We start from the raw sequence: 14,235 nt of genomic DNA, 5'->3' as shown, positions 1-14,235 counted from the left end.
ATCTAATATACACGCTATCAACGGTCAGGTTTTATTTTAGTCTCACAAAACATCCTTAGACCTAGCTTCTCATTTTTTTGAAACCCTCTTCAAGATACTTAAAAGAATTTAAAAAAAAAATAAAATTTTCCGTTGACAAATCAATGATTAAAATGTCTTATGATCAACAATTTCCTGGTTTGTGCAATTAGGGAACTTACTAAAATTATTAAATTAAATTATGCGCAATTTAAACATTAACTTTAAACAATGACCAGAACAATCCTTTATTACAATCGATTTTTTTAAAATGTTTTCATTTACTCACGGAACTTTATTTGTTTAAAAAAAAAGAAACTAATAAACATACAAATAAAAAGCTAACACCTAGATCTAACACCCTGGATGACCATAAGATAAAAAAACATCAACAACCATCATGATAAAAAAAAAATTGGTGGTTGTTGTATGAGTGAGTGTGCCCCCCACCAAACCCAAAAGGAGCCCTTCTATGGGGCCGTAGTGTGCGTAGTAGTAGTAGTAGTAGTAGTAGTGACCTTGCAGATCCTGTGCAGACTGAAACCCCCGCCTATATAAAAGAATGGATCAACCCTCACTCCATGTACAGTTGGCTTGCAGACTCTGCACAATTATTATCTTTAGTAAAAGTAAACTAAATTTTCCTCTACATACTATGGCTATCTTAAAGGTATTCCATTCATAATCATGTTTTTATTATTTTTATTTATTAATTTTTTTTTTTTTTAAAGTTTCTCAAAAATGTGTTCAATTTTATGTTTGGCCGGATTGTCTAACAAAAAGTGTTGTTTTCTCGAGAATTAAAATCAATCTTGAGTGCAGTTTTATTTATTTCTTATCAACTTCAAGTGATCAAATGAGCAAAACATGGACCTACTATATTAACTGGATTTCTCTTGTTCAAAACTCCTTCACCACTGGTATTTCTTTTTAGTGCCTCTCCATCATTTTCTGTCAAAAAGAAATAAAAAATATTTTTCTTTACATTTTTATTCGCTCTTACCTTTCGTTGGGAAAAAGTTATGGCAATAGTGAGTCGAGCGATTACAAATTTGTATAATTTCTCAAGAAAAATAATATAACAAAATCAAAAACTTGAATTCCAGTTAATATTAGTGGTTAATGTAATGTAGATCAGGAAATGAGAATATGTCTTTAATGAACTATTTATGTAAAAATTGTCTATGTTATATCATTAATACTGGCTATCTTAATTCCATTTACTTCTAGTCTTTTAAACCGCTTTAACAAGAACTTTAGTGCAATTGTGTTGCGATACTAAAAAAAAAATATGGAATTTTTAAAGATTTTAGTTTTCTTCTATTTCTCGTAAATATTGCACAATTTCAATTTTGAGTTTCTTACTACTAATAAAGGTTTTGAGAGTAAAATGATTTTTAACAGAAACACCCCCAGAAACTTCGTGCCACCATCCAGGAACGTTCAAATAGGATTTTGGTCCAGAACAACCAGAAATCTTGATCCAATCTATTTTTTCATTTTCTGTTTAAAAGATTTTCCTCAAAAATGACTCCTATATTGTCTTTAAATTTGGTATCTGATTTGCACACTAACCATATTTGGAGATCTATAATTTTAATTAGAACACTTCAAGATAAGAAAGTGGTTCCTCTTTTCTCGAAAGAGCCATTTTAGTGAATTTCTCAACGTTATTTTTTTGTAAATACAATCACACTTACGATTGACAGATTTTGGGGAGAAATTCCTTGCCCATAGCGCAGTTGGTTTCCAACAGAGTGATTTTATTGAATCGGAAAATGTGTGTGTTAGAAGGAGAAAGGGTATATCAAATGGTAAAAATTTTAGTCTCAACTTGATAAGTCTGGTTACCACCTTACATACGGTATTCTTTAATTCTCTAGCCACTCTATCTTGGGCGGACTTCTAAATAAAGTCCTGGCGCCCCTTAGGAGGTGAGGGGTGGACGGAGGAAAATTGGTAGTACCTTCTTGCGTTCTCAGGAAGGGTGCCGTCCGTTATGCAATCCTATTTATCACCATGAAAATGACCATAATTTTAAAAAAGAAAAATATTTATTACAAACTCCATTTACTGCAGAACTATTTATTTTGTTTTTAATTTTTTAGACTTCCACGAAAATGCTGTGACTCATACGATATCCTGTGAACTTTAAGCATTCATCATAAATATGTTAAACCTTAGCCTTTCTTTAGAAAATTTTTCCGACAAAATTGTTTTACTGCACGTTCGGAGTAAGGGGATGGTGAAAACTTCTTTTAATGGATTGAAAGTGTTTCTAAAATTCGAAGTTTGAAGAAAATTCTTTTTAACACGAGATTTTAATTGTAACTATTGCAAAATAAAGGGTATAAAATGGATTTTTTTAATATGTTTGAGATTTTGTTTTCACAAATAGAACTATAACATTTATTTGAATAATATATTAATGAAATTTATATTAGGGAAGTGTGGATGAGTAAGGCTAGGCTTTCCTTCCAACTACCATTTTAGAAATCTGATATGAATACAATGCACACGGGAATCAATACATTGCTAAAATCTCGAAATAGAAGAAAATCTCATAAACTAAATGCAAATTGCTTTAAGGGCTTTTCCAGTTACACAAGATTATTATTATTTTTTTTAACCGCTATGTCTATTTTAATTTAATACAATAGGTTCCTCTGGGGTAAGAATACTTCGAAACTTGCCTCTAATGTTCCATTCCAATGCATACAACACTTTTTTTAACCAGTACATGGAGAGAATAAAAATGTTGTCACTACACAGAGTTAAAAGTAAATTAATAGAGCTAGAAGAATAGTTGTAAAAAAAACTATTCATGTATTCAATTGCTATGTTTTAACATCTAAAAAATAAAAATAATGATATATTATACGTACTAACGTTTAGCTGAAAATAGTTTAACATTTTCCAAAGAATTTGTTCAATAGATGGTCTTCAAATAATAATATAAATAGTTCGGGTCCTTGTTTCAAACAATTCATTTGGAAACTGGAAACACGTTTGTCATCAGGCAGTTATTTTATTTCCTCTTTACGGTCTATTTTCCAGCGGTACCTGAAAGAGTTTTATTTTTTTAAACCAAAATAAACTTCGCAACTTTAAACAAAAGTTAACCAATGTCTGCTGGGGTATTAATTTAATTTCAATCGGATGTTCTGCTAAGCCTATTTTTGATTTGTAATAAAACAAAAATCATTTCGATTTATTACATAATTGCATGGAGTGAAAAGGATATTGTATAATAATGTAATTAACTTATTTTTGAATTTTTTTGCACTCCTTATACATATTTTTTTTAAACTAAATAAAAACAAAATCGGGAGCAAAATTCACACCACTTCCTCTGTCTATAATTTTTGAGATCTAATTTATTTATTTTCTTGATAACTACGAACTTTCAAACCAGGATTGAAGGAATTGTTTTTTTCAGTTTTCCAGAAAACAACTCTAAAAATTTTAAGTAAAATCATGTCTATCACTATTATTTAATAAATTATTCCAGTGAAATTCGTTTTTGGGAAGATTATGTTAAGCTGAATATTGTAGGAAGAAAACGTATGATTTTTTTCATTCAATATTTTTTTAAGTAATTTTTTCCTTCACCCCTACAATGTTTAAGGCTTTTAAATACTTTGCAAATTTCAGTTTGGAAATTTGAAAATTATATTAAGAGAAAATCGTTTATGTTTCTCATTAGATTGTTTACAAATCAAAAATTTTACAGTAAAAACAAAGTTTTTTTAAAATTTAATGAAAAACATATTTAACCATTATGCTATTTTGTGATTGGCCAATAAGAAGACATCATGAAAATCATCATATAAACTATACGTTCAATGTTTTACGGCTTAAACAATTTTTTCCATCCTCTATTTGAAATTATTGTGGAAAAAAGTGTTAAATGTAACTTCAATTCATCTTTATTACACTCATTTCACCAAAATGAAGATTCTGAAACATACCAAAATATATAATAAATATTCATAAATCAATTAATTCCATATAAAGAGGTTGACCTCGATTGACTGGTTTTGTTCAACTGAACGTTTAATATGCTATACAATCGTTACTGTGATTGTATAACGATTGAGATACCAAAATAATATTGAAAAAAAATGTTTCATTGAAGACGAATAATAAAATCTTTAAAGTACTGAACTGAATTATTAAATAATAATGATGGAATCTAATAATCTCACAAGAAATGGATTTGAATTTCCATTGAGCTAATTCTTTAACTGCTGTTAAATAACGAATTATACATTTTCTAACTAATTTTATCAAAACTTATTAAAAATGTAAACTGTTCTTCTAATTTACGAAATCCTTAATAACAATTTGTTTTGTCTACTAATTGGATAGGAGACATTTTTATAGAGTGGTTTTTATAGACTGTTTTAATACTCTTGACTGGTTTTGTTCCCATTTAAGATTTAATTAAAGTTCTTTTAGATATCAGTAAGCGATAATGAAAAGATGACTGTATGAAAGGTAACACTGTACATGTAAGTGTACTTGCATCTGTGAGCTACAGTATGCATGTGATCGTGCGTTGAGATGCACAATCATATCTCTGAGGTTAGTACTTATTGTGTGTATATAGAGGAAAACAATTAGCGCTATTTCTTACTCTAAAACAAGACAACGCTTTAGTCGTTCCATTGTTAACGTTCAGATGTTTACCTGCTTCATTAACAATTTCAGGTTCAAACAACTTTAACCTAACTGTTCATTGTTTATATTTTTATTTTTCTTTCACTGTTTTACCAGCTTTACTTCAAAAATGAATTTATCATTATTTTCTTAATTTTTTTTTGTAAAAATCCTTGAACCACAGCTAGTTCTTAAAATAAATTACGTGATACGTTCCAAGTATTTACTAAATTAATAAATTGGCGAGATACATCAACTAGCATTCTGAATCAATCTTTCCTACATAAAAGCAATCACTAATTAATAGCTTTGATTTTATCACTCGCGGTATCCCTGATCGGATTAGAGTTTTTATCATCACCAGAAGTAGATTAATCAGTTTCGTGAGCATATTTCTACTTTACTCATGTATCCGTCTCCCACTAGTGAGTCAGCAAACGTGTACAGTGACACTAAAAACAATCAGGTCAATCATAAGCCCAATCATAATCTCCATTGCTTATATATTATGTGTGACTAGTAATTAATAAATAAAGTTTAGGATACGCTTCACGCCATGAACCCTTTTGCTTTAATAAAGAACTATTTATGAATTAAAGATAGCCAGACTTAAATTAAGATAACCTTTTGATATATATACTCTGATTGAGCTAACTTTTTTTGAAAGATGGGTCATAAACAATTCGAATTTGCAACGAATTGTGTAGTTTTCCTAATACGAAGAAATATTTTTAATGTTATTTTCACAGCTGTTATTCTCTAAATAAATTAAGCATTTTGGAGTAGATTTTCTAACTGTGGACACTGAATTAAGCAAATAACAGCACTTTGTTCTTTGTCTTGAAGGTATTACCCGCGGTACTGGCTTGCATAGCAGCCGTGAGCGCAGGCCTCATTGAGCCAGATTACTATAGCGGCAGCTATGAGGATGGTTACCTGGACGGTGCTCACTATGTAGCAGCTCCTTACAGTAATTACATAGCTCCTACTGCTGCGGTGCATGTCGCTCCAGCTCCAGCTGTACATGTTAGTCCTGCTCCAGTCGTACATGTAGCTCCAGTTGCACCAGTTGCTCCTATAGCAGCTCACTTTCCCGCTTATGAAGGAGTTGAGTACGCCAGTTATGCTCCTCATCATGATCATGAACACTACGTAAGTATTTTTAGTTATTATTAACTTGTAAGAATAAATTATTGATAAAATTAAGCATGGATCTTTCCGTTTGATCTTTGAAAACAAGTAAAACGGCCATTATTGCTTTAATTATTCAGCTAAATCACATTGTAAATGCATTAAATGATGTTTTGGGCAATCTGAAACTAATATGGCGTTTTTTTAATAAAAAAAAAATAACAATAGGAGTGTCCCATCTAAGAATTCCAGTTTGGAAACATTCATTAAGAACTTAAGTGATGGTGACAACAATGGACATTCATACTCAAACAAACATGATAGGATGATGTAGACGAGTATAGTTTTTTTTTTTTTTTTTACTTGTCAAAGACTTCAAAGTATTGAATGTCTACAATCAGATAAAGAACCCATTATATACACAAACATATTTGATAAAAACTTTAGGTCTGAAACTGCTATTTCATCACCACCAATACGGAGAAGGTGGGAGAGGTACTCCCTTTGAGATGTTGTCTTCAGTATTTTGTTCGTTACGAGTACTTGCACTCATTACGATGAAACTGCCGAAAACTTCTCTGTTAAATCCAAATTGTATTAAGGCGATAATGTCGTAACCTCTCTATATACAAGTTTCTCTTTTATTTACGAACATTGTGGTGGGATTGCGATGAGTTCTAGAGCAGGGACTAATTTTCAGAACTAGGTATCTAATATGGAGTGCCAGCTACGTGAACAGTCGATGAAGACTCTACCAATACTGGTTTTAGGGAAAACTCAAGCCTAGCGGATGCCATAGGCTACACTTTTCGATCTGTGAGCCTTGAAGTTTTTGAGTTAGAAAACTTACTTAGGGCCAGCATGCAATTTACAAGTCCATCTTTTGGTCAAGACAAAAGGCCTCCTAGAGGTATAATCAGTAAAGCAGGATAAGAGTCCACGCCGACTTAATCTTACCTGCATTTTATAGTCATATATGTTTAGAAGATATCTCCATAAGACCTCGCTTAATGGGTGGATGCCCCGTTTGCAGACCATGACACAAGGATTCTATCTCTTCTATCCATTCTGTCTGATTAAGTCGAAGTCGCTGGTATGCGATATGAGACGGCGGGTTCTTGGACTCCCAAGAAGATAAAACACAAAAACGAGAGGTGTAAAACCAATGGAACCTGTAAAAGTAAGAGGTTTCTTCTTCCAGAACCTCAAAGAATCGACACCATAAGTCCCCATATTTATTAAAATATCAGGGAAAAAAATGGTGAAACTAGTCTCATGTTCTAAAATAAATCAAAATCTGACCCCTCATTAAAAATCGTTATGTTCAATATATCGGATTATAGAAGCAAACGGAAAGAGTTGGGAATAAGTATTAGACAGGATATATAATTTTCTTTGAATTTAAAATGTTTAAAATAGATTTTAATTAGTGAATATAATGACACCTATTTATTAAAGACTGCTTTCAAATGAAAAATTTTGACCATTAGCTTCCTGCAATTTAGTTTTGATTTATGATAAAACAAAAAACCAAACACTGACATAGATTTCAAAACGATGTTTCCGGTGTAAACAATTTCCAAAATACAATGAGCAGTAGGGACTTCCTCTTTTGGGCAATAAGAGAAAGTAAAAAATTGTAATCAGCCGGAAGTTGTGCGCAGAAAATACTATATAATTTACGGCATGACACATGCAAACAATACTTCTGGAATTTCGCTATAAAAGATAATAATTTGGATATTTTTTCCCCCACAAGTATATTTTAATCTCTCTCCATTTATAGAAATGTACAATACAGACCTAGCTGCTATTAGCTGGTATAAATGTTTTTGGGATAAGAATATTTAGAGGAGCATAGGAATACTATATACCCCAGAACCTACAATTTGGAGCTTAGTTCAGTTTGCAGGTGAAGCAATATTCGTAGAATCTCTAAACTAATATTTGCAAAAAGCCTCGGCTAATCAATGAAAATATAAAATGATTGAAACCTAATAATGGCAAGCTCGTCATTAATATCGATGTCATAGTTACATTGTGGATAAATAAAGTGATGGCTTACAAGAGGATGATGACACTACCAAGGGTCCATTGTCCTCCGGTCGATCGGACCGATGGCCTATAAGTATGGAATCCTTTTAGTCACCTGACGGTCCTCCACATCTTGCTAGGCAAGATATTGTGTCTGATGCCGAACAGCTACAGTGAGAATCCTAATTTAGGTAATGCTGTCCACGACCTCCAAAGAGAACTATAAACATTCAGAATAATTTATAAAAACCACTTTTTTAAAACTCAAGAAGGTACATCAAAACGGTTATTTTCGGCAAAAAACTCAATTTCGTAAAATTTGAATTAAATTACATCCTTTTATCTAGCACACTAAGAGGAAGTGAAAATTCTTTGTTTTATGAACGAAATTTCTAACTCTTTTTGAATCGAACAAATCGTAACAGGATATTAAACAAAATAAATCAGGAAATATTAATTTCATAATCCGCCTGGGAGAATTTTAAGTTCAGAAATTATTTACCACTTTATAAGCAATTAAACATGTTAATTTCGCCTGGAAACAAATGAGCGGACATTCAGACAATCTCGTGACAAAATTTCCCACCAGATTTAATAGCTACTCATGTTTTTAAAAAAACATTTCTCAAAGGAAATAAAATCAAAAGTAATAATTAGAATTATGTCATCATTGAGACTCTTAAAATTTTCAAAATTTTAATTTTCTAATAGCAAGAGCAAAAGTGACAATCAGTTAGGGGGGGATTATGCAATGGTTTATTCTACAGATTCCCTTCAATTTTTGAAATTGTGTAAGATTTTTGAAAGTGAGTTAGTTACCTCCCAAAATAAATACTGAGATCTTCTAAATCTGAAAGAAGTAATTACTAGAAAACTGTGTATTAGTATGTCCTTTGTATGTATGTGCTCAATAAAGGTATTATCTACTTTGGCACCAACTGGGAGTACAAATCAATGTTTACGATCGAATCCCTTAATCGAAATTTCTACTTATTCTTAGTCATCTGAATGTAATTAAAAGTTACAGGTCTATGTTTGTGCAATGATCTTACTTGTGCGAAAGAATTGTTTACAAGATAATTCCAAAACATAGAAAAATCGATTCGGTTATCACTTTTGATTGGTTGTATTTAATCAAAAACTATGATAACCAGGTTATATCGTGGCTCCAATTCGAAATTTAAACATTCCACGATTTTCCGTTTTTGAGTTATACTGTTCCCACTCACTCACATATAGACCAATTTAAAAAAACTACAAGTTCAATCTCGGGGGATCTTAAATTGGATATTTTAAAATCGTGAAGTAAAAAAAAATGCTTAAAACTTAAGTATATCTTTTATGCAATAATGCACCAACTTTTGTAAACAAAATATTCCATGTGTGAGTTCATCGGTTTATTGTTATTATAAAAAGTAAATAGAAAAAAAAAATAAAACCTTTTACATAAAAATGAATTCATTGAACTCGAAGTTGTTCACAAGGGAACTTTACCAGCGAACAAATTATTTTAAGAGCGTATATAACGTAAGAGTGCACAAAGAATACAATAGCATTCTCCCTTTATATTTTATTACTTTTTGTTCTCAAACATGAATTATTGCACAGCTTAATAACGAAAAATATAAGTTAGAAAATGAATAAAAAATAAAGTGTCGTAAACCTTCCTTAAATTTCATCAGAACCTCAATAAATTAATTCTCATAGTTTACTAATTTGTATAGACTGTAGGAAGACAGGTTTAGCGAAACATAATGAAGATTAAACAAGAAAATTTGTAAAAATAAGAGAAATAATCTATTACTCTACTTATTAGATTTCATAATTATTATTATGAAAAAAAAAAATTATGAAATAATATTCATCTATTTTTAATTCAAATTTCATGTTAACTTGAGCACATTTATATGTTTTCTTGATGGTCTTTCTTCATTAAAATGTAATAATAAAAATATGATTAATTATAATGTTTTTCAAAATATATACATAAATAAAAATTTCTTGCATTTGCATTTTCCGAGAAGAGATGGCCTTAAAAAAATATAGATTCACTAAATATCTCTTTAACAAAAACTTACAGTTTAAAATGTTAAGTATAAGGGTTGATTAAACGCCAAAAGGTACACAAATCAGCAAGTACCCATCATTTCATTAATACTTCATTGATATTATTTTAAGTAATTTTACTACATTAATTTTCATTAATATTTTTTTGAATTTATTAGATGTCACAGACCCTTATGCTGGCCATTTTAATCTACAAAATCTTTGTTCAAGTACACCAACATTCATCAAGAACACCATTTAACTTAGATTGACTGTAATATCTAATCAACAAACTATTAATCACAGGTTAAAATAAAAACTTTATTTAAAAAATCAAAAATAATTATGAGGCTAAAAAATTCAAAAACTTTTTAAAAAAAAAGCTTACACCAACATTCATCAATGATTTAATTTATTTATTTTTATTTTTAAATAAAAATCGTCGGTTTAAGTTCATTCTTCGATTAAAGTAATTGTTATTTTATGTAGTAGTCAAACGTTTATAATAATAGGTAATAATTATCTGGCTTTATCGCAAATAATATAGTTTTCTTCAATTACATTCTCAATCTAGGTATTCTTCCCACAGTGTTATATATTTGGAATATAAGATAAATAAGATATGCATATTTTTAGGACAGCTAACATAATTATTCCAGTATTTTACCTACTATAAGTAAAATTAGAGGGACTACATTAAATTACAATTGAGAAATGAATAATTATTGTTGAATAATTTACTTGATATTACCTACGCGTTATTTGTGCTCACAAATACTTCGGAAAGACGAATTCTAGACTGAAATATTATTTTAAATCCGTGATTCAAATTTAAATAGTAGCCGACTCTGCCTTTGCCTTTTTCTACTTTAACGTGCTTGTACATTCACTAAATATAACTTTAAAAACGTTTAACATAAATTAATAATAATACATAAATAAAATTAATCCATTAGATTATTAATTTTATTTTTATTAATTTATACAAATAATTAATCAATAAAGCAAAAAGTAACTTCTGTAAATGAAATGAAACTTTAGAATTATTCAACATCTAAATTCATTAACTTGGACTTATTTTTATTAAGTACTTCTTAAGAGTAGGACTGTTTTAATGCATTTAATTAAACTAATATAACTTTTGTTAATTGCTAATTCTAAAAAGTCGAGTATTATTAATTGTACATTAGTCCATTAATAGTACACTCTCGACATACTGCAGAGATTCAAACTGATAACTTCTAATCTAATTCTTCCTTCTTCTCTTCTGCTTTGCATTCCTGTAGGACGACCTTCAAACATCAAGGGTTACAAATCTTTTCTATCTTCTGCAACCTCTTCTCTTCTCCTCCATGACCTAATCTTTCTCCCTCCAGAAGTGTAGCCATCTTAAACGACGTTTGTCAATTACGTTCTTCCACCACAATGTCCTATGTAAGTTGTCAAAAGTCCACACGATTTCATCCTTCTCAACTTTACAAATCTTATAAAGTTTCCGTTCTTGTTTAAATCGCGGATTATTCTAATTAGGGAATGCTTTGTTTTTGTCTCTTATTTGATCTCGTGTTTATCTCAACGAGTACCTATTTGCTGATGCAAAACACCACAAAAAAAAAAAAAATTGTTCCGTAAATCAGGTTATTAATAATTGTTCCATCCGTAAAGGTGTACATAAATATCTCTTACCAAGACCAGGACAAATATATTGATAGGTCTACCTACAATTCCTTGTACAAGTACTTCGATAAAACTGTTATAAAAAATTGAGACTAGCATGAAATTCTTTTAAGTGAACTATATTACTGCAATAAAATTCCAACTGCAGTTACAAACAATTACTCGACTTTAGTAAAGGTTTAAAAAAGATGAAATGGTGTAATTAAATAAGTTCAATTAATAACATGTGTTTAAAGATAAAATAAAAAAAAAAAATGTACATTTTGTAACAAAACATTGACATGGTTTAGTTAAATACTATAATGATCCCTGGCGCGGCCAATGTGTACCTGCATTGGGTAATTTCAGTTGTACGTAGATCACTCAAGCGTGTACTGAGTACTCTAACGTACTTATTAGGTCACTGTTATGGATAGTCACTGGTTACATAATATTAACGTGGAAGTTGTGAACTATATATGTTCATTTGTATTGTTCGCGTCACAACTGTCTTTTTCTTTTTTTAATTAATAATAACAATATTTCAGATAATAACATTTATATTTTACTAGTTTCGTTTTTTTATGTCCCTTTTGAAGGATTTTGGAAATCTGATACCAATTAATAAGGGCAAATATGAAAGCGTTTGCATGTGGATCAGCATAACTCAAAAATGAAAACTTCTGATAAAGTTTGGCAACCGTCATGAGAGAACTTTTGATCTCTTATTAATTTTCCTATATTTTTTGTGAACGAAAATTTTAAAATATTAACAATTGAAAATCCGTACATACCTGTACTTCACGGCAATCTGCCTCCTACTCAACACAACTGAATGTACGGCTACTCAGACAATGAAGACTTTGTTTGGTTACTCATTCTCATTAGGATATCCAGAAAGTTCCGTACACCTTTAGATTCTATTAACCTCGCAGGATTTGTAGGGTACCTGAGTGTTGAGAAGATCAAACTCTGAAACAAATGATTCCTTGTTTTAAGAAATAAATACTGCAACTAGCTCTATCTGAAGGTAGAGTTTGTTTCATAGTCTTGCCAACATATCAGAATTTTCATTTTTCAATTTTCTATTATCACTTAAGTGTTTCTTATAAGATTATTTTAAGCATTATTATAATAAGAATGGCCTTCTTGAGATGAATTTATATCAGAGTTTAAACCTGTCCACAAAAACATTAACAGCGCATTATAATTCTTAATAAGACTATTTTGAATTCGAAATCTTCATCTTAACAAATATTAAGTTTTAATGTTTAATAAAATAGTATAAATCTAGTTTTATTAAGTTAGATCACACAATAGTCAAACATTGTTTTGATTTACTACTTAAGAAGGTGAAGTTTTTCTTGCTTAAAGTCCTTCGTTGAAATAAAATAATTTTTAATAAAGATTTCCAAGGCAGTAACTTGAAACTCATTGATTTAACTATGTATACGCTTACTTTAACTAATTTACATTTTTATTAAAAAAAATTGGGCTCAACTAAATGTGGAAATCTCTGTTTCAGTCTTACCCAAAATATGCCTTTGAGTATGGAGTAAACGATCCTCACACAGGTGACATCAAATCACAATACGAAGAAAGGGATGGTGATGTGGTCAAAGGATCTTATTCTTTGGTTGAACCAGATGGTACTATCAGAGTTGTAGAATACACAGCTGATGATCACAATGGTTTCAACGCTGTCGTGAAGAAGATTGGTGTAGCTCATCATCCAACTCATGTTGGACATGTAGCTCATCATGTAGCCGCTGCACCAGTAGTGGCTCCAATAGCTCATCACATTGCTGCGCCAGTAGCAGCGCATGTTGCTGCTCCACTGCCAGTTCATTACGGTCTGGAACATCATGCACCATATCATTATAAGAAATAGAATGTCTACACCGGGATTGACAATTTGGAAAATAAAACAAAAAACCACGGTCCTATCAACGAAAGACAAAAAGTTTCTTAATTTTTTTTTTAATAAAAAAAAAAGTAGAAAATAAATTAAATTAATTTAAAGAACGCAAAACGACTAAGGCTCAACGATGAATTTTTCTAACAAAGCCAAAGATATGTTTCCTTGTTGGGCTTTAATCGCTGGAGAAACGATTATTTAAAAAATAAATCACACAAATTTTTCTTTTTTACATTTGTGATATTTCAATCGTTAAATACTTCCAGGTTTTTTTTATACTTTTGATGATGATGGTGATGATGAAATGAATGTGGTCATTCTGTATTTATTAATAAATAAGATTTTTTGCAATTAACACTAAACTTTTTTTCTTTTTTTAAAAAAATCCATAACTTCCTCTTTTAATTCTCTTCTCTTAAGATACCAACCTGAGAAAACATTTTTACGTACCCGACTGAAAGCAGACCAGACATATAAAATCTCCGCGATAGAAACATTGTGAGATATATGGTAGCACCATGTAGATCCTTTTAAAATAAAGGCAGACTTAAAACTTAACAAGATTCCCAGGGGCTCCTCTTTTCTTCAGCGCAACGAAGATCAGGTGATCAGGTTTTGGATTTTACCCGTTATTACTTATAAACAAAAATGACGCAGTTATTCACCTACGCAGTATTACTATTGCCCAGAATCACTAAGCCAAGGAGGACATTTTTCAAAAACAGGCCCAAAGCATGTAATCTGCGTACTGAAAACAATCAAAGATTCTT

At 30.5% G+C, this 14,235-nt stretch overlaps 1 protein-coding gene across 1 annotated transcript; it reads left to right on the top strand.

Moving 5' to 3' along the window:
* The first annotated feature begins 531 nt into the window (after positions 1-531).
* Positions 532-13,528, top strand: LOC141453109 (uncharacterized). Its single transcript, XM_074125872.1, has 3 exons — positions 532-688; positions 5,527-5,832; positions 13,073-13,528. Exons 1-3 carry the CDS (start codon positions 581-583, stop codon positions 13,436-13,438), a joined length of 780 nt encoding a protein of 259 aa, XP_073981973.1. The 5' UTR covers positions 532-580; the 3' UTR covers positions 13,439-13,528.
* Positions 13,529-14,235: the final 707 nt, after the last annotated feature.

This window comes from Rhodnius prolixus, unplaced genomic scaffold, assembly GCF_049639745.1.
Source record: "Rhodnius prolixus isolate KJV_2025 unplaced genomic scaffold, Rpr scaffold_3, whole genome shotgun sequence".
Lineage (NCBI taxonomy): Eukaryota > Metazoa > Arthropoda > Insecta > Hemiptera > Reduviidae > Rhodnius > Rhodnius prolixus.
The sequence above is the reverse complement of the archived record's forward strand: the minus strand, read 5'-3'. Positions and strand labels throughout refer to the sequence as shown.

What these genes read in the sequence shown, in the direction of transcription:
- LOC141453109 (XM_074125872.1), top strand. Translation starts at nt 581, where the DNA reads ATGGATCAACCCTCACTCCATGTACAGTTGGCTTGCAGACTCTGCACA. An exon ending in ATACTATGGCTATCTTAAAG is followed by an intron (nt 689 to 5,526) that starts GTATTCCATTCA and finishes TTTGTCTTGAAG; the next exon opens with GTATTACCCGCGGTACTGGC. An exon ending in ATCATGATCATGAACACTAC is followed by an intron (nt 5,833 to 13,072) that starts GTAAGTATTTTT and finishes TCTCTGTTTCAG; the next exon opens with TCTTACCCAAAATATGCCTT.